The sequence below is a fragment of the Vulpes lagopus genome, chromosome 10 (genome assembly GCF_018345385.1).
Source record: "Vulpes lagopus strain Blue_001 chromosome 10, ASM1834538v1, whole genome shotgun sequence".
In the NCBI taxonomy this organism is placed as follows: Eukaryota; Metazoa; Chordata; class Mammalia; order Carnivora; family Canidae; genus Vulpes; species Vulpes lagopus.
Window position 1 is genome coordinate 82,176 of NC_054833.1, and position 23,228 is coordinate 105,403.

At 45.9% G+C, this 23,228-nt stretch overlaps 1 protein-coding gene and 1 pseudogene across 1 annotated transcript; both read left to right on the top strand.

The window, feature by feature from the left end:
* LOC121499841 overlaps window positions 1-1,052 on the top strand; it is an 18,431-nt pseudogene extending 17,379 nt beyond the window's left edge.
* ZNF311 (zinc finger protein 311) lies at window positions 851-11,419 on the top strand. The gene is made up of 7 exons (XM_041772188.1): window positions 851-1,256; window positions 1,906-2,161; window positions 2,459-2,531; window positions 5,072-5,250; window positions 5,362-5,521; window positions 5,834-5,926; window positions 8,698-11,419. The coding sequence occupies exons 2-7, from the start codon at window positions 2,153-2,155 to the stop codon at window positions 10,221-10,223; spliced, it is 2,040 nt and encodes a 679-aa protein (XP_041628122.1). The 5' UTR covers window positions 851-1,256; window positions 1,906-2,152; the 3' UTR covers window positions 10,224-11,419.
* The last annotated feature ends 11,809 nt before the right edge of the window (window positions 11,420-23,228 follow it).

A 23,228-nucleotide genomic window follows, 5' to 3' on the forward strand; every position in this document is an offset into this window, starting at 1 on the left:
CTGGAGGGTGTTATGCTGAGTGAAATAAACCAATCGGGGGGAAAATCATTGTATAGTTTCACTCATATGTGGAATTTAAGAAATAGTGAAAGGGACCTCAAGGGAAAGGAGGGAAACTAAGTGGGGAAAAATCAGAGAGGAAGACCAACCATGAGAAACTCCCGAAGTCTGGGAAACAAAGAGTTGCAGAAGGCGAGAAGGGTGGGGGGATGGGGTAATTGGGTAATGGGCATTAGGGCACACGATGGGATGAGCATCGGGTGTTATAGCAACCGACAAATTATTAAGACTACTTCTAAAACTAATCATGTATGTTGACTAAGTGAAATTTTAAAAGAAATACATTCTGAAAAGTATAATATTGAAATAATGTTTGGGTTTTGCTTTTTCAAATATTTCAGCAAGAAAAACGGTGGGGGTGGGTGCAGCAGAATCTTATTCCTAAGTTTGGGGGAAGAGTACACCTGGGTTCATTAGTCTTCTCCCAACTTTTGTATAGGCTTAAATTTTTCATAACGAATTTTTCAATTTTTGAAAAAGTGCAGTCCGTTATTTATCTTATGTTTTAGGCTAATATTTAAAAAGTGACTTTTTCACAGATTTATCTCACAAAATTCCCGTGCACCCCAGAGAGGACCCGAGCCCGGACCACAACGGCTCTGTGCTCACGTGCTCACGTGCCCACGTGGCGACCCCCGCACCCCTCGTGCCCGCAGGAACTCTCGCGAAAGCGGGGTGCATGCACGTGGCGGGAGGCTCGGCCGAATCTCCAGGGAAGTGGGGACCAGCGAGTGGCGGCGGCGTTTCCTAGAAGGTCGCCGGAAGTGGCTGGTGGGGGCCTAGGAAGTAAAGCGGTGCAGTTTCTGGCGGTTCCGGGAGACAGCGGCCGGAAGGTCCGCCTCCGCCGTGTAGGTTGGGCGATCCGCCGGGAGCTCCCGGCTGCTCCCGGAGTGCCCCTGGGGCGCCAGCGGGAGGGCGGGCTCTCCCCTCAGACGGAACTTTCTCGCAGGTGTTCGGGTTCCCTCCCTCTTCTCGCGCCCAGCAGCCCATGACCTTTTTGTACCCCCACTCATCTGCTCCCCAGCGTCGCTGCCTGTAGTCTCTCGTGGAGCCACGGGTACGGTCGCTGGTGCAGGTGTTGGAAGTACAGCCAGGCGCACGGCAGGGAGCCTGAAGAGCCGACCGTAGTGCCGAGTCACTTACCATGTTGGAAAGTGGTCAAGTGCTGTTGAAAACCAGAGGAAAGGGAAAGCCAGGTAAGGGTCTGGGTGGAAGGAGAGAGTAGACAGCAGTCTTAGGTAGGGCACCTGGAGTGGATCTTGGGAAGACGGCGTACAGGCAAACCCTGGGACGCGAGATCATTTGCCTTGAGGACTGCCTGAGGTGGAAGGGACAGCCAACCGGTGCAAAGGCCCTGAGGTGAACGAGAAAGTCTGTGTAACTGAGGACCGTTGAAGGAGGAGAGTGGAAGGGGCATGAATCCACACATCCTCCAGACTTGTATGCCACTGAAGACTTAAGCTCTTATTCCGAATAAATGAGGAAGGTGGTTAGAAGCAATGTGCACATGTATAACAGCTTTGCATACCACGGTGTAGACTGGAGATTGGGAGGCTTTAGGTAGACATGAAATCATCCAGCTTATATGTTAAGCACACCACTCTGTTGTATTGAGAAGAGGCAAAGGGGAAGGATAGAAGCAAGGAGACCAGTCAGTAATCATGGAGAGCAAGGCGGGTGACGATGGCCTGGATCAGGGTGGTAGCTATGGAGGTTGTACTCCAGATACATGACATTTTCCATTTGTCTTTGTGTGCTCCCTCTTCTTCTATAGATAATGCTTTAAAAAGATCCCTTCTTTTTGCTCTAATCGCTTTCCTCTTTTCCTTTTCATGGAATATTCAGGAAAACAAGGTGTGAGACCACAGCTGGCCCAATGCTGCTGATGAGCCTCAAATCCAGGGCATTGTGTCACACATCAGGCCAATAGCAGCTGCACTGTGGGTCAGCAAGGGCCCTCTGGCTGGCATCCACCAGGCCAGCTCAAAACATGTTGCCTGGGCAAAGTCAGAACTGACTCTGGAAGTTTGGCCCAAGCAGCTGGGAAGAATCTGGACACGGTGGAAGACCATAAAGAAAGCTGGGTAAAAAGATGCAGCAGGTAAGAAAAGGAGGGTCTGCAACATATCATGAGGAGGAAGTGAGTACAGAAAAGGAGAGCAGGGGGAGCAATGGTAGAAGTTTCCCGCTTCAAAATATTTTTCCTGGACAGCCTGGTAACCATGAAAGCCTTCCAGTTGTAGAGAATAATGGGAAGACTTTTCTGTTTTGCCTAAGGTGGATCAGGGACTGAGTCCCTGATTTTCTGGGAGATGATTTCCATAGACCAAACTTTACAGTTGATTAGAGCTCATTTTCCTCCATTCTGTCGCCTGAGTTTTCCTGTGCATTGCAATAGGTGATAGCATCACATGAGCATCCAGGACCAGCGCTGCTGTGGATCCCTGGTGCCCCGCCCCTGCAGGAAAAAGGTAAGGCTCACAGGCTATTGTGCCAGGAGGATGGCAGCTGAACACAGAGCTGGGACATGGGGGGAGTGGGAGGACATGCTTCCAGGGCATGGAAATCTGCTCATTGAAGGCAAAAACAGACTTTTCAAAATATGAAGCTAAAAAATAAAGCTTGAGAATCATTGTAGTGACCAGGGATTAGAAAGGGAGAGATGGCAAGTTGTATAATGGGTATAGAGTTTCAGTTTTGCAGGATGAAAAAATCCTGGAGATTACATAACGTTGGATTTTTTTTTCTTGTAATTTTAATTTAAATTTTAGGTAGTTAACATACAATGCAGTATTGGTTTCAGGTGCAGAAGTCAGTGATTCATCAGTTGCCTCTAACTCCCAGTGCTCATCCCATCATGTGCCTTCCTTCATGCCCATCCCCAAGTTAACCCGTCCCCGCACCCCCTCCTCTCTAGCAACCCATGATATGTTTCCTGTAATTAAGATTCTCTTATGGTTTATCTCCTTTTATGATTTCACCTTTGTTTCTTAAATTGCACATATGAATGGAACCAATAATAACTGTCTTTCTCTGACTTATTTTGCTCAGCATAATACTCTAGCTCCATCCACATCATTGAACATTGTATTTTTAACAGTGTTGAACTGTATGCTTAGAAATGGTTAAGAAGATGGAGTGCCTGGGTGGCTTAGTAGGTTAGGTGTCCAACTCTTGATTTTGGCTCAAGTCATGATCTCAGGATTGTGGAATCCTGTCTCCCTCTGCCCCTCCCCATCTTCCTTCTTTTTTTAAAAAAAAAAAGAAGAAGAAAGAAAGAAAAATAGTTAAGACAGTAAATCTTGTTACATATTCTTTGCCACAATTCAAAGAAAAATTTTTAACAAAATGAACACTTTCAAAAAAGAACTATTGTGAGTTGATAAAACTTTCCCAGTCTGTGAAGAAGGTATAGTAAAAATCCAACTGGGATGTATTTGGAGGGGAAATAGGGTTAAATACAGGTATGCATTGTCAAAACTCATCTACTTACGACTTGCTAATTTTACCGTGTGTAAATTTTACCTCAAAAATGAGAATGTAAACAAATACTGAATTCTAGTCCATGATATGTGCCATAGAATGTTGTGGGGTGAAGTATGCTCATGGCTTTGATTACTTTTAAATGCAGCAAAAAGTACAGTGGATTAATAGAAGGCTAGTTAGTTGGGTAGGTAAGTGGGAGAGCACATTACAAACATGAAGGTAAGTATGTGGATGCTTACTAAACAATTCTTTCAGCTATTCTGTATATTTGAAAATGTTCATAATAAAATGTGGATTAGGAAAAAAAAAAAAAAAACCTTCCAGTTGGGAGGTTTACGTTTTTGATGTCACAAGGAGCAGAGCAGAGCTAGCATGTGCTATGAGCTGTGTGCAGGCCAGGAGAGTGTGGGATTGTTTTGCTTTTTAAGATTTTATTTATTTATTCATGAGAGACACAGAGAGAGAGAGAGAGAGAGGCTTCCCTGCGGGGAGCCTGATGTGAGACTCAATCCTGGGACTTCGGGATCATGCCTTGAGCTGAAGGCAGATGCCCAACCTCTAAGCCACCAAGGTGTCCTGGGTGTGGAACTGTTTGTGACAAAGAATTACAGAGCGCCTGGGCTCATAGACCAAGACATGGAGCCACAGACAGGCCTGAGGACTAACAGCCCAGGTCTTGGTCAAGAACTGAGAGTAACCTAAACCAAAGAAGAATCATGGGAAGAAACCAGTTTGCTCCTAAATTGAAGTTATGGTAAAATTGGAATGACTTTGTGGAACAAAGGCCTCGGGGTAATCCCAGGGTCTTACCAATTGATGACTAATGCCCCCCCCCCCACGCGCCCTCCCCCCCACACCGTATTTTGTGAGAGAAATCATTCAGACTCAGAGACTCAGATTGGGGATGTGTTGATGAACTTTCTAGAACGGTTAGTTGCTGCAAACACTGAAGCTACAGAAAGGTAGAACTGGCCCAGCAGAAGTGAATTTGAGTCGTGGACTAGCCATGTGGACCTACATCCCATCCAGTTGGTGCGGACACTACCTGGACGATGGCAAAAGCTGTGTGTGCTGTCCTCCAGCAGGGTGGGGAGGGTGGCTTCATGCTCAGAATTAACAGGAGAGACAGAATCACAGGGGGAAGGCAGTATTTCTCTAATAAGAGGAACAAAGAAGAAATTATCTTTTCCAAGAAACTAACTGGAGGTAGGGCAGCCCTGCAGTTACCTAAAGGAATAAACTTTAGGCCTTTCCCTGGATATTTTTGTGCCCCCTGCCCATCCCTACCCTAAGTCTTTCTGGAAGAAATGACTTCAGCGTCCAAATACTGGAAGAGAGGGTAGAGTCAGTGATGTGGGCCCAGGAAGGGTGAGGTCATCGTGGGATGGAGAGACCAGGGAAAGCCCTGGTGGTGGGTGCGGGCACCCAGTGCCTGTGTCCAGCTGCAGAAACAATGGGGAGGCAGAGGAAAGCATGAACACTGCCACACTGACAGCCCACCCCACCCTCCACCTGTCTCCCTCAGCCCTGCCGAGCCCTCAGCATCCAGCTGCTGCCAGAGATGGAAGCTGGGGAGCCGGAACCCGGCCGAGAGAGGAGCCCAGGGCGACCACAGCCAGGAGCCGGGCCTGGGGAAGCAGCGGCTCCCACACCCTCCCTGCAGACACAGCCCCGCCACAGCCACCTGCTCACCTCCCAAATCAGGTGCTCCCGTGATGCCCCCTGTGGTTCCACCCCAGGAACCCGCACCTCCTCTCAACCTTGCCTCAGTACACACGCAGTCATCGCCTTCCGTGTCTCTACTGTGTCCCCCAGGACTGCACGGCTGCACTTCCCCGGGACCCGCTGACCTCCCTGACCTTCGAGGACGTGGCTGTGCGCTTCAGCAGCCCAGAGTGGCGGTGTCTGAACCGCATGCAGAGGCTCCTCTACACAGACGTGATGCTGGAAAACTATGGGAACATGTTGGCGGTGGGTAAGAACAGCCCTGGGCTCGGCCTCACCTTCTCCCCTCTCCGCTTTCTTTCACTTGTTTTGTTCATCCATGTGCATGAGGTCTCTGTTCTACAGCAAAATAACCGCAAGAACAGGGAAATGTTCTTAGGATCTCCTCTGCCTGTCTGAGGGGGACTCCTTGGAGAATGTCCCTACATGGTTACCCATGACCAGACCCCTGAACAAACCCTTTTCTCTACCCTGATGGCCATTTCTTTCCTGTTTCTCTGTGTAAGCAGAGGGCGTTTACGACAGTTACATGCTCTGAGCACTCCTACTCCTTCACCACCAGGTTCTGCTTTCCCTAAGCCTCCTCTGATTTCCCAGCTGGAGCAAGGGGCCGAGCCCTGCCTTCCGGACCAGGGATTCCTGAGCTGCTTCCCAGGTGAGTAATGGAGAAGCTCCAGCACCACCACCACCCCACTAGGCCCCAGGGCAGGTTGTCAGAGAAATGTTCTTACTGCTGGGTTATCTGTCCTCACCAGCCCGGGAGCCCTAAAGAGGAGAAAATAAACAGCAGCTAACTACTTGGGCAGTTCTTTCATAACCTAATTGCTCCTTTGTACCCCCTCTAATAGGCTTTTTGCAGTTTGGTCCTCAGAAAAGGCTCAGAGAATTCATCTCCCTTCTGTGTATCAGTGACTCCAGTGCTCAGAGAACACTGATTTTCTGCCTCTAATTTGCGTTCAGGACCTTCCCCTACATTGGGCCTCGGGCCTCTGACCCTTACATTTTTCTGTTTCCCTCATGGCCTCAGCTCTTAGCTCTGAGGCAGGTGCCAGCTACATGGACAGTGCTCACTTCTCCCCTTTTCTGGGCAGCATGCCTTCTAACTCCCTGTGTTGACTGGACAACCCTTTGCCATCTGGAGAGCAACATATCTGAAGTCAGAGTCATCCCTCCTCGCAGCCCATCGCCACTGAGCTCTCCCTGTTTCTGTATCTGGTCTACCTCTTTCTCATGTTGCCTCTCCACACTCCCTGACCCTCTTACCTGGTCAGTCGTGAAACATTACCAGCTCCTCATTCAAACTGTTTTCTCTACTGACCCTTCAAAAAAGTGCCCCTTATCCCTAGGCCAACCCAACTGCCTGATCACAATACCTGTTCTTCGGTTCTCCTCCCTCCTGCCAGCCAACCAACATTTATTGGCAGTTATTGTATACCAGGCACTAGACAAGTACTAGAAATGGTGTCAAATATCACTGCCTAGTAGGGAAGACAGGTAAGTAAGTGATGATACAGCACAGAACAGGTGAGAGTTACAGGTGTGTACCTGGGATATACGGGATATACAAACGTGGAAGAGAAGCATCTAAATCTGACCTGGGCACCAAATGACTATGGAAGGAATGAGCATGAACCAAGGCATGTGGCATACATGGGTTCATGTAGTGGAAATGTTGGACCCTGGCTCACGGGTGCCAACGTGTCCCGGTGGACGCCCCCGAGACTCAGACCCCAGACAGGCAGATGCAACAAGCAAGAGGGTTTATTGGACGTTTGCGCAAACGGGCTCTCTGCCTCAGAGGTGGCAGAGCCCCGATTAGCAATTACAGGCATCTTTTAAAGGCAAAAAACCGCGGGAGTAGCATAGCATTCGGGTTATGACATGATTGATTTCTTTGAAGGTCAACACGACCATGTTCAGGGACTTTTCCAGTCAGGGCGAGGGGGTGGGGGGGGATAGTTTTCTTATCTCGGAAAAACAGAATGTTTTTGTTGCTTGAATTCATGGGAGGCGCCTGGATGGGCTGCCTCTGGGTTAGGCCTGGTCCCACTCACGGGGGCGGGGGTGTGGGGTTTCTTCAGAAAGAGGGGAGAAGCATTCTGAGCAGAGGGAGGTGCACGTGGCAACATGTTGAGGAGGAAAAAAAACATGAACTCTGAGTAGCATGAGTAGAGCAAGGGCTCCAGGCAGCTGGTATGGGGAGTGCAGGAGCAGGGGCAAGGTGACTATTCAGAGGGGTTTTTATAAACTACAGACCTTGAACTTTATTCTGACAGTAGAAGTTGGCATTGATTAAGCACTCACGTCTGTGTGGCAAGTGCTTTAAGCACATTAGCTTATTAAATGATCCCATCTTATAGACAAGCCCCCTGAGGCAGAGGGAGATGCAGTCATCCTCCTGGGCTACACAGCGCATAGGTGTCAGAGCCAGGATTTCAGTCCAGGTGGTCCCACTCCAGAGCTGGGGCTCTTGCCTGTATGCTTTACCTCCTTTCTGTCTGGAGTGCCCCTGATATTGTAAGCTGAGGAGTGGCAGGATTAGATTTGACATATAGAGAAATCTGGAAGCAAAGTGGAGCACAGATTAGAGGGGAAGCAGATAAAAGGACAGGTGGGGGTGGGGTGTCAGTGAGCAAGAATGCCGCAGCAGAGATACAGAGGAGGAGGTAGAGTTGAGAAAAGAAGAAGAGTCATTTGAACTCTGGTTGCCAGCAGTGGAAATTAACTCAAGCTAACTTAAGCAAAACAGCAAGAAGAGATTTATTACTCAGGGGTGTCATGGACCCTGGGAGCAGGGCCACAGCAGGCCCTTCACCCCACTGTCTCTTCTGGCTCTCTGTAGGTCCCCTGCGTCTCGGTCCAGATGGCAGAATGTTCCCTGCCCTGGGCGGTGTGCAGGCTCCCCAACTGAAGTGCTAAATACCCAGCTGCTATCAGAGCCTAAGTCAGAGCCCAGGAAGAGAGTCTAGCTTGGTTCGGGTGAGGGGTGGCCCAGACCTGATGTGCTCTACTCAGGCGGGCAGGTTACACTGCAGAGCGAAGCAGACAGGCCCCTGGGGGCCACAGCTTCTGCAGCACATTACAAGTGGAATTTGTAAAATGTTAGCTGAGCAAATCTGAGGGAGAGAAGGGTTGGATGTTACTCAGTTCCCTCACTGAGGTGACTAGGCGCATGGATTTGCCATTCACTACACCAGGAGATTCCAGAAACCAGTAGGTTTGTACAGATTTTTGTAAAGTGCACGGAGTCTGAAATGTCTCAGTATTTCTCATGATACCAGCCTGCCTCAGCCTTTGGCCATAAGGGTACCAGCTCTTCCACCCCAGGAAGTCATCTTCTGCTCAAACGGCTCCACCCTCTCACCTGTCCCGTCTCCCGTGGCTCCCCACCTCTGTACATCTGAGGTTTTTATTTCCTTGTTGAAGTATCACCTGACAAGTCCCGGCCTGGGAATGAGAAGGCTAGTTCGGAACAGGAGGTTTTGGAGAGTGGGAACGTCTGCAGGGTACAAGTCAGACCTCTCCTGGAAGTCCTGTCCCAGGATCCTGAGGCTGGAGCGGCTTGTGTGCAGGAGGCCAAGTTAAAGAACCCGCGAGACACACCGGGGAAGGAAACACTGGGAGAAGACAAGGTGGCCTGCGAGGGAGGAAAGACCCAGAAGGTCCTCAGAAAAAACTCCAGTTTACCCTCCAAACATGTGCCACTTGAGGGCGTCCTTACAGAGCGGACACCCCACGAATGTGCCGAGTGTGGCAGGACCTTCAGCTGGCGCTCCGACTTGATTCTGCACCTGCGCCTGCATTCTGGGGAGAAGCCCTACGTGTGTAACCAGTGCAGGAAAGCGTTCAGGACCAGAAAGCAGCTCTCCGTGCACCGGATCATCCACACAGGGGAGAGACCCTTCGACTGCGGCCAGTGCGACAAGGCCTTTAACAGCAGGTCGGCACTGTGCCGGCACAGAAGAGTGCACAGCGGGGAGAAGCCCCATGGCTGTGGCGCCTGCGGGAAGGCCTTTGAGACCAGGAGCCGGCTAAGTCTGCACCAGCTGGTGCACAACGGGGAGAGGCCGCACGCGTGCGCAGTATGCGGGAAGGCCTTCCAGCTCAAGCACAGCCTCACCCTGCATGCCAGGATGCACAGCGGAGAGCGGCCGTACGGCTGCGAGCAGTGCGGGCGGGCCTTCCGCGGAAGCTCGGACCTCAGCAAGCACCGGAGGGTGCACACTGGCGAACGGCCCTATGAGTGCGGCCAGTGCGGGCAGACCTTCCGCCGCAGCTCCGACCGCAGCAAGCACGCCAGGACACACGCGCAGGGGGAGGCGCGGCGGTGCCCGCGCTGCGGACAGGCCTTCGGCAGCCCCGCGGAGCTCGCCAGGCACCGGCTGGGCCACGCCTCGGACAGGCCGTACGCGTGCCGGGAGTGCGGCAGGTCCTTCCGCCACGACTGCCGGCGCCGGGCGCACGAGAGGGCGCACGCCGGGGAGCAGCCCTACCCGTGTGCGCACTGTGGGAAGGCCTTCCGGGACCGCCACTGCCTGGCCGTCCACCAGAGGGTGCACACCGGCGAGAGGCCGTACGCCTGCGCCCAGTGCGGCAAAGCCTTCAGTGGCAGGTCCAACCTGGCCAACCACCAGCGGACCCACACTGGCGAGCGGCCGTACACCTGCCAGGTGTGCGCCCGGGCCTTCCCGCAGCGCTCTGGCCTGAGGCAGCACGCGCGCATCCACACGGGCGAGAAGCCCTACGGCTGCCGGGAGTGCGGCCGGTCCTTCCGCCAGCGTGCGGCCCTGCTGGGGCACCAGCGCGTCCACACCGGCGAGAAGCCCTACAAGTGCGAGCAGTGCGGGAAGGCCTTCAGGGTGAGTGCCAATCTCACCGGGCACAAGAGAAGGCGGCACCGGGCACAGAGAGCCCACCGACTGGAGGACAGTGGGACAGGCCTCTCCTCGTAGCTACTGTTTGACTGGACACTTGGGGAAGCCAGCCTGCCTGCTTCTTCCTGATGCCTGACCCCTGACTGAGGTCCTGGAGCCTGACCTTCCTGATCAGCATTGGAGGAGTGCATCTACTGCCCAGGCCTTGCCAATCAGTAATAGTAATGCTAATAGTGTTTTCCACGTGCCAACCTCCCTTCTAAGGGCTTTGCCATTTTAACTCATTCAATCCAGAACATCCCTAGAGGATGAGGAGATTAAGGCAGGAAAAGAGGAGACCCACGCAGGGTCACTTGACTAGTAAGTTCTGCACAGATGCCTGCTGCACACTCCCTTTTGCACCACACCTCTTAGCCTACAACTCATTTCATGGAGCATGTTTCAGTTGATAAAATATTAATGATTTGTAGCAAGGTTTTTCTGTCTCTTTTTAACTTAAAGTCTGAATGGTCCTCTTCTATGTGGAATCAAGATTGCTGAGATTAGGATGGGAAGGGAATGCAAGACAGGGCAGACTTAGAAATTACAGATAAGTGGGATCCAGCTAAGGCTGCTCTAGTAACAGCTTACATAGGGAAAGAGCATGAAGCCCATCTCACTTTGTTATAAATAGATCAAAATGTTGATTTCATAAATATTTTCTGTATTTATTTGCAAGACATATGAAATGCTCTTTCAAATGTACTAGAAATTTGCATCTCTTTATAAGTCTTTCAATATCTCTTAACACACACCCTTCCTCTTTAAAATATTACAAGTCCTTTTCACAGACGATTAAAATAAATACCCACAGCCAATAAGGCTGTTAAATGGAAAATCCTACGGTGGCTCAGTTGGTTAAGCATGGGACTCCTGATTTCAGCTCAGATCATGGTCTTAGGGTCGTAAACTGAGCTCCCCACTCAGCCCAGAGTCTGCTGGAAATTCTCTCCCTCGGTTAAAAATATATATATATAGGAGATGCAAATATGCCAACCTGATTAACATAATGACCATAATTGAGAATTATATTTAGTTCTAAATTCCTCAGCTGGTTTAAAAAAAAAAAAAAAGCAGTGGGTCATCCCACATTTCTCAAAGGTGTTAAAGCTTTTAAAATAATGACTTTAGGAAATGCTACCTAGGGGTTTTTTTTAATTCCCTTAAAGACTTCTCAGAGTCTATAATATGGTAAACTCAATCTTAAAACAGGAATAAAAAGCATTGCTTTCCTAGAGTAACTGACCACACGCAGTCCTGTTTGAAGCATCTTCATGGGCTCTTGTTTCACAGAAAACCTTTTGGGAAATGGTTACACATTAATACTGAAAAACAAGGAGTCCAAGAGATGGATTTTCTAGTAACAAATTCCAGAAGAGATTACATGGTTTCTCATTTTTAAAAAAGCAGATTAAAACGTTGTTCCTTTAGTTTCTACAGGAAATTTCATGTTTTTTATATGGCCATTTATTACAGAGTTTGTTGGTGAATGCCAAGATGAAAACATTTAAGATGTAACTCAATGAAATCGCCTCTGTGGAGGATGAAATTCTGAGTATGTGGCTTTCCAGTGAGAAACATGACATAAGGACAGAGTTCAGAGTATGTCTGGAGAATTGGCAGTGGTTTTCCAATTATTTTCAAAGCTGAGGACCCCTTGTCACAATTCAGCGACACCCTCTGGCCTACCCACGCACACAGCAGTAGTTGCACTTTATGCTTGACAGAATATTGTCGTGCTCTCCTAGAAAACCTGAGGGTTTGTATTTCATGACAGCACATATAAGCATTTAGAAAATGTACATATATGTTCAGAACATCTGTTTCACCTAAGGCTATGGTGGGCTTTGGCACTCTGGACTCAATGTCCTCTGCCCAGCTTGAGAGCCTAACAGTCCAGCCCCTCATATCACTTCCCTAGGTAGTTTTCACAGAATCTGGCAAGGTGGCACTTCCAGTTTAGATTCTGGACCATCCTTGAGTGTAGATGTTTTGTGTTGTTGATTGGAGAGCTTACATCCTCAGACACCGGTTAACTGGAGGGGGTAGCAGGCCCAACATTCCAGTGTGAAACTTGAAAGTCCTCTGTATTGAACTCAGACATGAGCTTTTTAGACTCATCGTCACCTGTACATCTTCTATGCGACCACCATCTCCCTAGAACACTGCTCCCATTCTGACACTGCTCTAAAGACTGCCAACTGACTCTCAGTCCTGCAGTAAGAAACCACATTACGGGCTTGAACTCTAGAAATCTTCCGACATTTCCTGAACATCTGAGTGTTGTGTGACAGAGAACAAACTGACAGTTGATGAAGGGAGGTGGGTGAAGGATGGGCTGTGGCCGGATGGACATTAAGGAGGCACCTGTTGTGATGAGCACTGGGTATTGTATGTTAAGTGATGGATCACTAAATTCTACCCCTGAAACCAGTATTATACTATATGTTAATTAACTAAACTTTAAATAAAAAATAAGAAAATGAATGTTGTGAGGAAACATTGAAGGAAGTTCAGGTATTTTACCTATGAGAAAAGTCTGTGCATTTAAGAGATCCTAAACCAGAGTAGATTCTGCTGTAAGGTAGTAAATTTGACAGGAATACTGTAGAAGGAATTCAAAGATGAGATGCATAGTTGAATAACAAAACAGATTAGTATTTCTTAAAGCCCTAAGATTCCCATAACTAATTCTGAAGAGTTATCAAAACTAGAGTTGATTTATTTATTAATTTACATAGAAACTCACCAGGCAACACACTTTTTAAACCTAATTACCTTAGTGCAAAATCTGAGAAAAGTTTCAACCTGAACATTGATACAATGAGATTATTTTCACTTTACCATCACAAAGGAAGTAGAGAATGCCCACTTCACTCAGGCTTAAAAAGGGGAACAAGACACAGGTTTCAGATTTTGAACCCCATGTGAAGAGAAATGTCTTTCTGTAGCTTCTACATGTGGGTGCAGTGTTCTGTGATCATTACAGAGTGAGATTAACCCACTGTTCAAAAGGCAGTCTTTCAAAACTTTCAAGACAAACACTTCTTTGTTCCCAAGGCAAAATACCTGAAATTTGTTTAGTGCCTTCTCAGTTTATTTTAAAATGCTTGGGAAACATCAGAAGATTCCTGGAGTTCAAGCCCGTAATCCTGGGGTTTCTTACTGCAGGACTAAGTCAGCTGGCAGGATCAGAGCAGTTTCCAGGAAGATAGTGGTCACTTGGAAGATGGGTTTGTGAGGTGGTGTCTAGAAGTCTTGGCCTTTCCTTCTGTCCCACTGGTCTACAGTCTGTCCTTACACCAACGCCAAATGGGTTAATTACCATAGGTTTAAAATATCTTGTCATCTAGTAGAGTAAGTCATTTCTTTTTCTTCTTCAAGATTGACTTGACTGTTCTTCACCAAGACTATATTTATTCATTCACTGGAAGACTCAGTGTTAGAAAGACATCAGTTCTTCCTAAAATTGATCAATAAAAATGCCAAGAGTGCATTTTTTTGTGGAAAATGACATACTGATTCTAAAATTTATATTGCAATAAAATTCTTAGCCAAGACTTAGGAAAGGCAAACTTTTATCCTTTTAAATTTTAGATGATATTTGTGCCCCCAGGTCAAGAAAGAATTTCTAAAACAAAAAAGGGACACCTGGATGGCTCAGCAGCTGAGTGTCTGCCTTCCACTCAGGGCGTGATCCTGGAGTTCTGGGATTGAGTCCCACATCAGGCTCCTAGTATGGAGCCTGCTTCTCCCTCTGCCTGTGTCTCTACCTCCCTCTCTCTCTGTCTGCTATGAATAAATAAGTAAAATCTTATTTTTAAAAAAGGTTAATATTAAAGAAAAATTTTTTATAAATTCAACTATATTCAAGTGAGTTTCTTTTATCAAATTCCCCATAAGAAAACGGAAAATAGAATTTTCTCATGACTTGAAAAAATATTTTGAACACATACACTTGGCAAATAATTGTCATCTAAAATATTTTAGGTTGGGGGTGCCTGGCTGGCTCAGTTGGTTAAAGCATCAGACTCAACTTTGGCTCAGGTCCTGATCTCAGAGTTGAGAGATTGATGATTGATTCACAGGTCAGGCACTGCACTAAGCCTGGAATCTGACTAAGAGTCTCTCACCCTCTGCCCCTCCCTCCCCATTCATTCTATAAATAAATAAATAAATAAATGTAAATAAGTAAATATTTTACTTTGAGTCATATCAATTGCCATATCTAAAGGTTGAATAAAAAATAAGTAAAGGTTGAATAGTGGCAATTTAATATGGTTTGACTTTATATAAAAACTCCTTTAAACCAATAAGCAGGGATGCCTGGGTGGCTCAGCAGTTGCATCTGCCTTTGACAGATGCTGGAGTTCTGAGATCGAGTCCCACATCGGGCTCCTTATGGAGCCTGCTTTTCCCTCTGTCTATGTCTCTGCCTCTCTCCCTCTCTCTGTGTCTCTCATGAATAAATACATAAAATCTTAAGAAAAAATTATTTTAAAAAATAAACCAATAAGCAAAAGACAACCCCCAAATAGGCAGAAAGCATGAAGAAGTATTTCACAGAAAATTGAAAAAGAATGATGGCGAAACACAGCTGTCCAGTCTCCATAACAAGGCACTCAGAGCACAGTGACACCATGTGATAAAAATGGCCTCACCAAGTTTGGGCAAGGACATGGAGTTGCAGTATTTACTGGTGGTGCTGTAAATGGATGCAACCACTTTGGACACGAGATAGGTGCTATCCTGTAAAGCCAAACTGTACCCGAGGGATGCACTGAGAAATGCTTGCACATAAGCACTGACAGCCATGTAGAAGGATTTTCACCGCGTATTTGGTCATAATAGCAAAACCCAGAAACAACCCAAATGTTCACCAATAGTACAGAAACATATTTTGCCATATTTAAATAATGGATATTTTATAGAAGTAAACATTGAATGACCTAATTGGGTTACCCACCCCATAACATGGGTTGACAGTGGACAGTCTTTGTTGAAAGGGAAGAGCAGGAGGAGGGGGCAAGATGAAGGTAGAATAGGGTCCCCAAGTCTCCTGTCCCCACCAAATTACCTAGATAACTTTCAAATCATCCTGAAAACCTACGAATTTGACCTGAGATTTAAAGACAGAACAGCTGGAATGCTACAGTGAGAAGAGTTCGCGCTTCTATCAAGGTAGGAAGACGGAAAAATAAATAAATAAAAAGCATCCAAGGGGGAGGGGCCCCACGAGGAGCCGGGCTAGGGCCACAGGGCGAGTGCCCCAGGACAGGAAAGCCCCGTCCTAGAGAAGCAGGAGCTTCACCAATCTTCCATGACGGAAAGGCGCTTGCAGGGAACTCTGACAGGACCCCAGCAGGGGTGGGGATGCCCTCAGGCTCCCAGGGACACTAACAGAAGAATTGCGCCTCGGAAGAGCTCGCCAAACACCGCGGCTGAGCTCCCTAAAAAGCTGCAGCGCAGGCCCAGCGGCCCCGGGAGCAGCTCCAGCAGCGGCTGCCTGCCGAGGGGGCTGTGCAGCCCCTGAGGCGCAATTCTAACAGCGAGGGCCCCAGAGCCCAGGGTGCGGGGGAACACAGCCCCGGATCCGGCGCTCCCCCCGGGACAGGCAGAGGCCAGGAGGACACAGGACAGCAAGGACACTCCTGCCGCTGGGTGGCGCCGAGCTGTGCAAATCCGTAGCCCCCGCCAACGGAGCATCCAGGCCCCTGCAGCCTGGGAGCTGCTGTGGTTACTGCGGGAGCTGACTCCAGGATTGCAGAGCTGGCTGCTGCCACTATTGTTGTTCCTCCTGGGGCCTCACAGGATAAACAACCCCCACTAGACCACACAGTGACTCACAGGATAAACAGGATAAACAACAACCACTGAGCCCTGCACCAGGCAGGGCGCTGAGCAGCTCCCCCAAGTGCTCACACCTGAGAATCAGGACAGTGGCCCCCTCCCCCAGAAGACCAGCTAGACGGACAGGGGAAAGGCAAGTTATTGACCAAGTGGCACTGGAAAGTTCCAGGGGAAATTGAGGGATTTACAGTATATAGAATCAGAGGATACTCCCCCTGGCTTTTCGTTTTATGTTTGCTTCCCCTCCCCCCTTTTTTCACTTTTTTTTCTTCTTCTTCTTCTTTTCTTTTTTCTCTTCTCTCTTTTTCTCCTTTTCCCAGTACAACTTGTTTATGGCCACTCTGCACTGAGCAAAATGACTAGAAGGAAAACCTCACCTCAAAAGAAAGAATCAGAAACAGTCCTCTCTCCCACAGAATTACAAAATTTGGATTACAATTCAATGTCAGAAAGCCAATTCAGAACACAATTATAAAGCAACTGGTGGCTCTAGAAAAAGGCATGAAGGATTCAAGAGACTGCATGACTGCAGAATTTAGATCTAATCCGGCAGAAATTAAAAATCAATTAAATGAGATGCAATCCAAACTAGAGGTCCTAACGAGGAGGGTTAATGAGGTAGAAGAACGAGTGAGTGACATAGAAGACAAGTGGATGGCAAGGACGGAAACTGAGGAAAAAAGAGAAAAACAATTAAAAGATCATGAGGATAGGTTAAGGAAAATAAATGACAGCCTCAGAAGGAAAACTTACATTTAATTGGGGTTCCCGAGGGCTCCGAAAGGGACAGAGGGCCCTCTGTATTTGAACAAATCATAGCTGAAAACTTTCCTAATCTGGGAAGGGAAACAGGCATTCAGATCCAGGAAATAGAGAGATCCCCCCCCAAAAAAAAATCAATAAAAACCGCTCAACACTTCGACATTTAATAGTGAAAATTGCAAATTCCAGAGATAAAGAGAAGATCCTTAAAGCAGCAAAAGACAAGAAATCTCTAATTTTTATGAGGAGAAATATTAGATTAACAGCAGACCTCTCCACAGAGACCTGGCAGGCCAGAAAAGGCTGGCAGGATATATTCAGGGTCCTAAATGGGAAGAACACGCAGCCAAGAATACTTATTAAAGCAAGGCTCTCATTCAGAATAGAAAGAGAGATAAAGAGCTTCCAAGATAGGCAGAAACTGAAAGAATATGTGACCCCGAAGCTACCTCTGCAAGAAATACTAAGGGGGGTTTCTATAATAGAAAGAGAAAGTCCAGGGATCCCTGGGTGGTCAGCGGTTTAGCACCTGCCTTTGGCCTGGGGCGCGATCCTGGAGACCCGGAATCGAATCCCACGTCGGGCTCCCGGTGCATGGAGCCTGCTTCTCCCTCTGCCTGTGTCTCTGCCTCTCTCTCTCTCTCTCTCTCTCTCTCTCTCTCTCTCTCTGTGACTATTTAAAGAGAGAGAAAGTCCAGGACTGGACCCAGTCCAGTCCCTGGGTGGCTTAGCCATTTAGTGTGCCTGCCTTTGGCCCAGGGCGTGATCCTGGAGCCCTGGGATTGTGTCCCATGACAGGCTTCCAGCATGGAGCCTGATTCTCCTTCCGCCTGTGTCTCTGCCCCGCCCCCTCTCTCTTTCTATGTCTATCATGAATAAATAAATAAATAAAATCTTAAAAAAAAAAAAAGAAAGAGGAAGTCCAAGGGAACAATCCACAAAAACAGGGACTGAATAGGTATCATGATGACACTAAGTTCATATCTTTCAAGAGTAACTCTGAATGTGAATGGGCTTAATGACCCCATCAAAAGGAGCAGGGTTTCAGACTGGATAAAAGAGCAAGACCCATCTATTTGCTGTCTACAAGAGACTCATTTTAGACAGAAGGACACCTACAGCCTGAAAATAAAAGATTGGAGAACCATTTACCATTCAAATAGTCCTCAAAAGAAAGCAGGGGTAGCCATCCTTATATCAGATAAACTAAAGTTTATCCCGAAGACTTAGTAAGAGATGAAGAGGGACACAAATCACACTCAAAGGATCTATCCAACAAGAGGACCTAACAATCATGAATATTTATGCCCCGAAAGTGGGAGCTGCCAAGTATATCAATCAATTAATAACCAAAGTTAAGTCATACTTAGATAATAATACACTTATACTTGGTGACTTCAATGTAGCTTTCTACAATCAACAGATATTCTAAGCACAACATCTCCAAAGAAACAAGAGCTTTAAATGCTACACTGGACCAGATGGATTTGACAGATATCTACAAAACTTTACATCCAAACACAACTAAATACACATTCTTCTCAAGTGCACAAGGAACTTTCGCCAGAATAGACCACATACTGGGTCACAAATCAAGTCTTAACCGATACCAAAAGATTGGGATCATCTCTTGCATATTTTCAGACCATAATGCTTTGAAATTAGAACTAAATCACAAGAAGAAGTTCGGGAGGATTTCAAGCACATGGAGGTTAAGGACCATCCTGCTAAAAGATGAAAGGGTCAACCAGTAAATTAAGGAAGAATTAAAAAGAGTCTTGGAAAATAATGAGAATGAAGATACAACCCTTCAAAATCTTTGGGTTATAGCAAAAGCAGTCCTGAGGGAATAATACATCACAATGCAAGCATCCATTCAAAAACTGGAAAGAACTCAAATACAAAAGCTAACCTTACACCTAAATGAGCTGGAGAAAAAATAGCAAACAGATCCTACACCCAGCAGAAGAAGAGGGCTAGTGAAGATTCGAGCAGAACTCAACAAAATCGAGACCAGAAGAACTGTGGAACAGATCAACAAAACCAGGAGTTGGTTCTTTGAAATAATTAATAAGATAGATAAGCCATTAGCCAGGCTTATTTTTAAAAAGAGAGAAAAGACTCAAATTAATAAAATCATGAATGAGAAAGGAGAGATAACCACAAACACCAAGGAAATACAAATGATTTTAAAAACATATTATGAGCTGCTATACGCCAATAAATTAGGCAATCTAGAAGAAATGGACGCATTTCTGGAAAACCACAAACTACCAAAACTGGAACAGGAAGAAATAGAAAACCTGAACAGGCCAATAACCAGGGAGGAAATTGAAGCAGTCATCAAAAACCTCCCAAGACACAAAAGTCCAGGGCCAGATGGCTTCCCAGGGGAATTCTATCAAACGTTTAAAGAAGAAACCATACCTATTCTACTAAAGCTGTTTGGAAAGATAGAAAGAGATGGAGTACTTCCAAATTCATTCCATCAGGCCAGCATCACCTTAATTCCAAAACCAGAGAAAGACCCCACCAAAAAGGAGAATTATAGCGCAATATCCCTGATGAACACAGATGCAGAAATTCTCAACAAGATACTAGCAATAGGATCCAACAGTACATTAAGAAGATTATTCACTATGACCAAGTGGGATTTATCCTCAGGATGCAAGGCTGGTTCAACACTCGTAAAGCAATCAATTTGATTGATCATATCATCAAGAGAAAAAACAAGAACCATATGATCCTCTCAATAGATGCAGAGAAAGCATTTGACAAAATACAGCATCCATTTCTGATCAAAACTCTTCAGAGTGTAGGGAGAGAGGGAACATTCCTCAACATCTTAAAAGCCATCTACAAAAAACCCACAGCAAATATCATTCTCAATGGGGAAGCACTGGGAGCCTTTCCCCTAAGATCAGGAACAAGACAGGGATGTCCACTCTCACCACTGCTATTCAACATAGTAATGGAAATACTAGCCTCAGCAATCAGACAACAAAAAGAAATAAAAGGCATTCAAATTGGCAAAGAAGAAGTCAAACTCTCCCTCTTCACAGATGATATGATACTGTACCTAGAAAACCCAAAAGACCCCACCCCAAGATTGCTAGAACTCATACAGCAATTCGGCAGTGTGGCAGGATACAAAATCAATGCCCAGAAGTCAGTGGCATGTATATACACTCACAATGAGACTGAAGAAAGAGAAATTAAGGAGTCAATCCCATTTGCAATTGCACCCAAAAGCCTAAGATACCTAGGAATAAACCTAACCAAAGAGGTAAAGGATCTATACTCTAAGAACTATAGAACACTTCTGAAAGAAATTGAGGAAGACACAAAGAGATGGAAAACTATTCCATGCTCATGGATTGGAAGAATGAATATTGCGAAAATGTCCGTGCTACCCAGGGCAATTTACACATTTAATGCAATTCCTATCAAAATACCATGGACTTTCTTCAGAGAGTTGGAACAAATTATCTTAAGATTTGTGTGGAATCAGAAAAGACCCCAAATAGCCAGGGGAATTTTAAAAAAGAAAACCGTAGCTGGGGGCATCACAATGCCAGATTTCAGGTTGTACTACAAAGCTGTGGTCATCAAGACAGTGTGGTACTGGCACAAAAACAGACACATAGATCAATGGAACAAAATAGAGTATCCAGAAGTGGACCCTGAACTTTATGGTCAACTAATATTCAACAAAGCAGGTAAGAGTATCCACTGGAAAAAGACAGTCTCTTCAATAAATGGCGCTGGGAAAATTGGACATCCACATGCAGAAGAATGAAACTAGACCCCTCTCTTTCACCATACACAAAGATAAACTCAAAATGGATGAAAGATCTAAATGTGAGACAAGATTCCATCAAAATCCTAGAGGAGAACACAGGCAACACCCTTTTTGAAATTGGCCGCAGTAACTTCTTGCAAGATACAGCCATGAAGGCAAGAGAAACAAAAGCAAAAATGAACTGTTGGGACTTAGAAGCTTTTGCACAGCAAAAGAAACAGTCAACAAAACTATAAGACAACCTACAGAATGGGAGAAGATATTTGCAAATGACGTATCAGATAAAGGGCTAGTTTCCAAAATCTATAAAGAACTTATTAAACTCAACAGCAAAGAAACAAACAATCCAATCATGAAATGGGCAAAAGACATGAAGAGAAATCTCACAGAGGAAGACATGGACATGGCCAACATGCACATGGGAAAATGCTCTGCATCACTTGCCATCAGGGAAATACAAATCAAAACCACAATGAGATACCACCTCACACCAGTGAGAATGGGGAAAATTAACAAGGCAGGAAACCACAAATGTTGGAGAGGATGCGGAGAAAAGGGAACCCTCTTACACTATTGGTGGGAAGGTGAACTGGTGCAGCCACTCTGGAAAACTGTGTGGAGGTTCCTCAAAGAGTTAAAAATAGACCTGCCCTACGACCCAGCAATTGCACTGTTGGGGATTTACCCCAAAGATTCAGATGCAGTGAAACTCCGGGACACCTGCACCCCGATGTTTCTAGCAGCAATGTCCACAATAGCCGAACTTGGAAGGAGCCTCGGTGTCCATTGAAAGATGATGGATAAAGAAGATGTGGTCTATGTATACAATGGAATATTACTCAGCCATTAGAAACGACAAATACCCACCATTTGCTTCAACGTGGATGGAACTGGAGGGTATGATGCTGAGTGAAGTAAGTCAATCGGAGAAGGACAAACATTATATGTTCTCATTCATTTGGGGAATATAAATAATAGTGAAAGGGAATAGAAGGGAAGGGAGAAGAAATGTGCGGGAAATATCAGGAAGGGAGACAGAACATAAAGACTCCTAACTCTGGGAATCGAACTAGGGGTGGTGGAAGGGGAGGAGGGTGGGGGGTGGGGGTGAATGGGTGATGGGCACTGAGGGGGGCACTTGACGGGATGAGCACTGGGTGTTATTCTGTATGTTGGCAAATTGAACACCAATAAAAATAAATTTATTATTAAAATTTAAAAAATGATTAGTGGTTTCTTCATAAGTGTAGATAGTTTAAGAAAAGGATTGATAAACAGAGTTCAGCAGAGTGATCACCTCTGAAAAGGAGTCATAGTAATGGGATTGGAGAGAGGCACAGAAGTTGACACAAATGTCTTAGTATTATTCTAGCCCAGTCCTGTCCAATAGAAATCTAATGCCAGCCACATAATTTAAGATGTTCTCATTAAAAGAGTAAAAAGAAATAAATTAATTTTAGTAGTATACTTCTACATAGCCCAAAATGTTCAAACTATCATTTCAATATACAATCAAAGACAATGATGAAGTATTTTCTTATTTTGTGCTGTCTTTATTTTTTTTTTAATTTGTTTATGATAGACACACACAGAGAGGCAGAAGCAGGCTCCATGCAGGGAGCCTGATGTGGGACTTGATCCCGAGACTCCAGGGTCATGCACTGGGCCAAAGGCAGGTGTTAAACCACTGAGCTACGCAGGGATCCCCCTTCTGCTGTCTTTAAATCGAGTGTATATTTTACATTTATAGCACGTCTCTGTATGATAAATTTTCACTGGACATAATATACTTAAGTCTGTCCTTGGAGTTCATAAAACTTACAACTGAAAAAAGAAATTCACAAAGCCAAGTTGTTCCAAACATGCTTTTTAAAAAATATATTTTATTTATTTATTCATGACAGACACACAGAGAGAGGCATAGACAGAAGCAGCCTCCCCTAAAGGAGCCTGATTGAGGACTGAGATCCCAGGAGCCCAGACCACCTGAGCCGAAGGCAACTGCTCAATTACTAGGCCACCCAGGCACCCCTGCCCCCAAACATACTTATTTTTCCAATAACAATGTAGAATCCTGTTTCAAATTTAAATTTTAAATAGAATTGAAAATTCACTTCCTCAAGCTTGTGAGCACATTTGAAGTACTAAATACCACCTGTAGGTAGTGCAATAAAATACAAGTGCAATTGCACTGGACAGTGCAATTCTAGATTTTGAGTGAACTATTCAAGTGTTCCTTGAAATATTGTGCTCCAAAATTTTTACACTTGCATATCTTCTCAAACTCAGTAAGAACACCTGTCCTTTGCACCAGATGGCGACACTATATCTTCCAAGGCTGTTCAAAACAGCCCAGGGCAAAGGGCAGTTACTGACTCTGTAGGATAATAAGAAAGTTATTTTGGTCTTTGTCCCTAGTTCCTCACACAGCTTCTGAGTCCCTTGGAAGTTCTTGGGGGCCAGGAGCATCTTTTGTTCTAACAAGGCCATGATAGGTTCCTAGACAGCTTTAGAATGGGACTAGTAGCTGGAAAGACCAAGCCATAGTAAAAAGCCTAGAGTTTTCAGCTCCCACGTCCATCCTGAACCTCCCCAGGAGGGGAGAGGGGTTGGGGATTAGAATCCATCAT

What these genes read in the sequence shown, in the direction of transcription:
- ZNF311 (XM_041772188.1), top strand. An exon ending in CTGCTCACCTCCCAAATCAG is followed by an intron (nt 5,251 to 5,361) that starts GTGCTCCCGTGA and finishes TGTGTCCCCCAG; the next exon opens with GACTGCACGGCTGCACTTCC. An exon ending in TGGGAACATGTTGGCGGTGG is followed by an intron (nt 5,522 to 5,833) that starts GTAAGAACAGCC and finishes CTTCACCACCAG; the next exon opens with GTTCTGCTTTCCCTAAGCCT.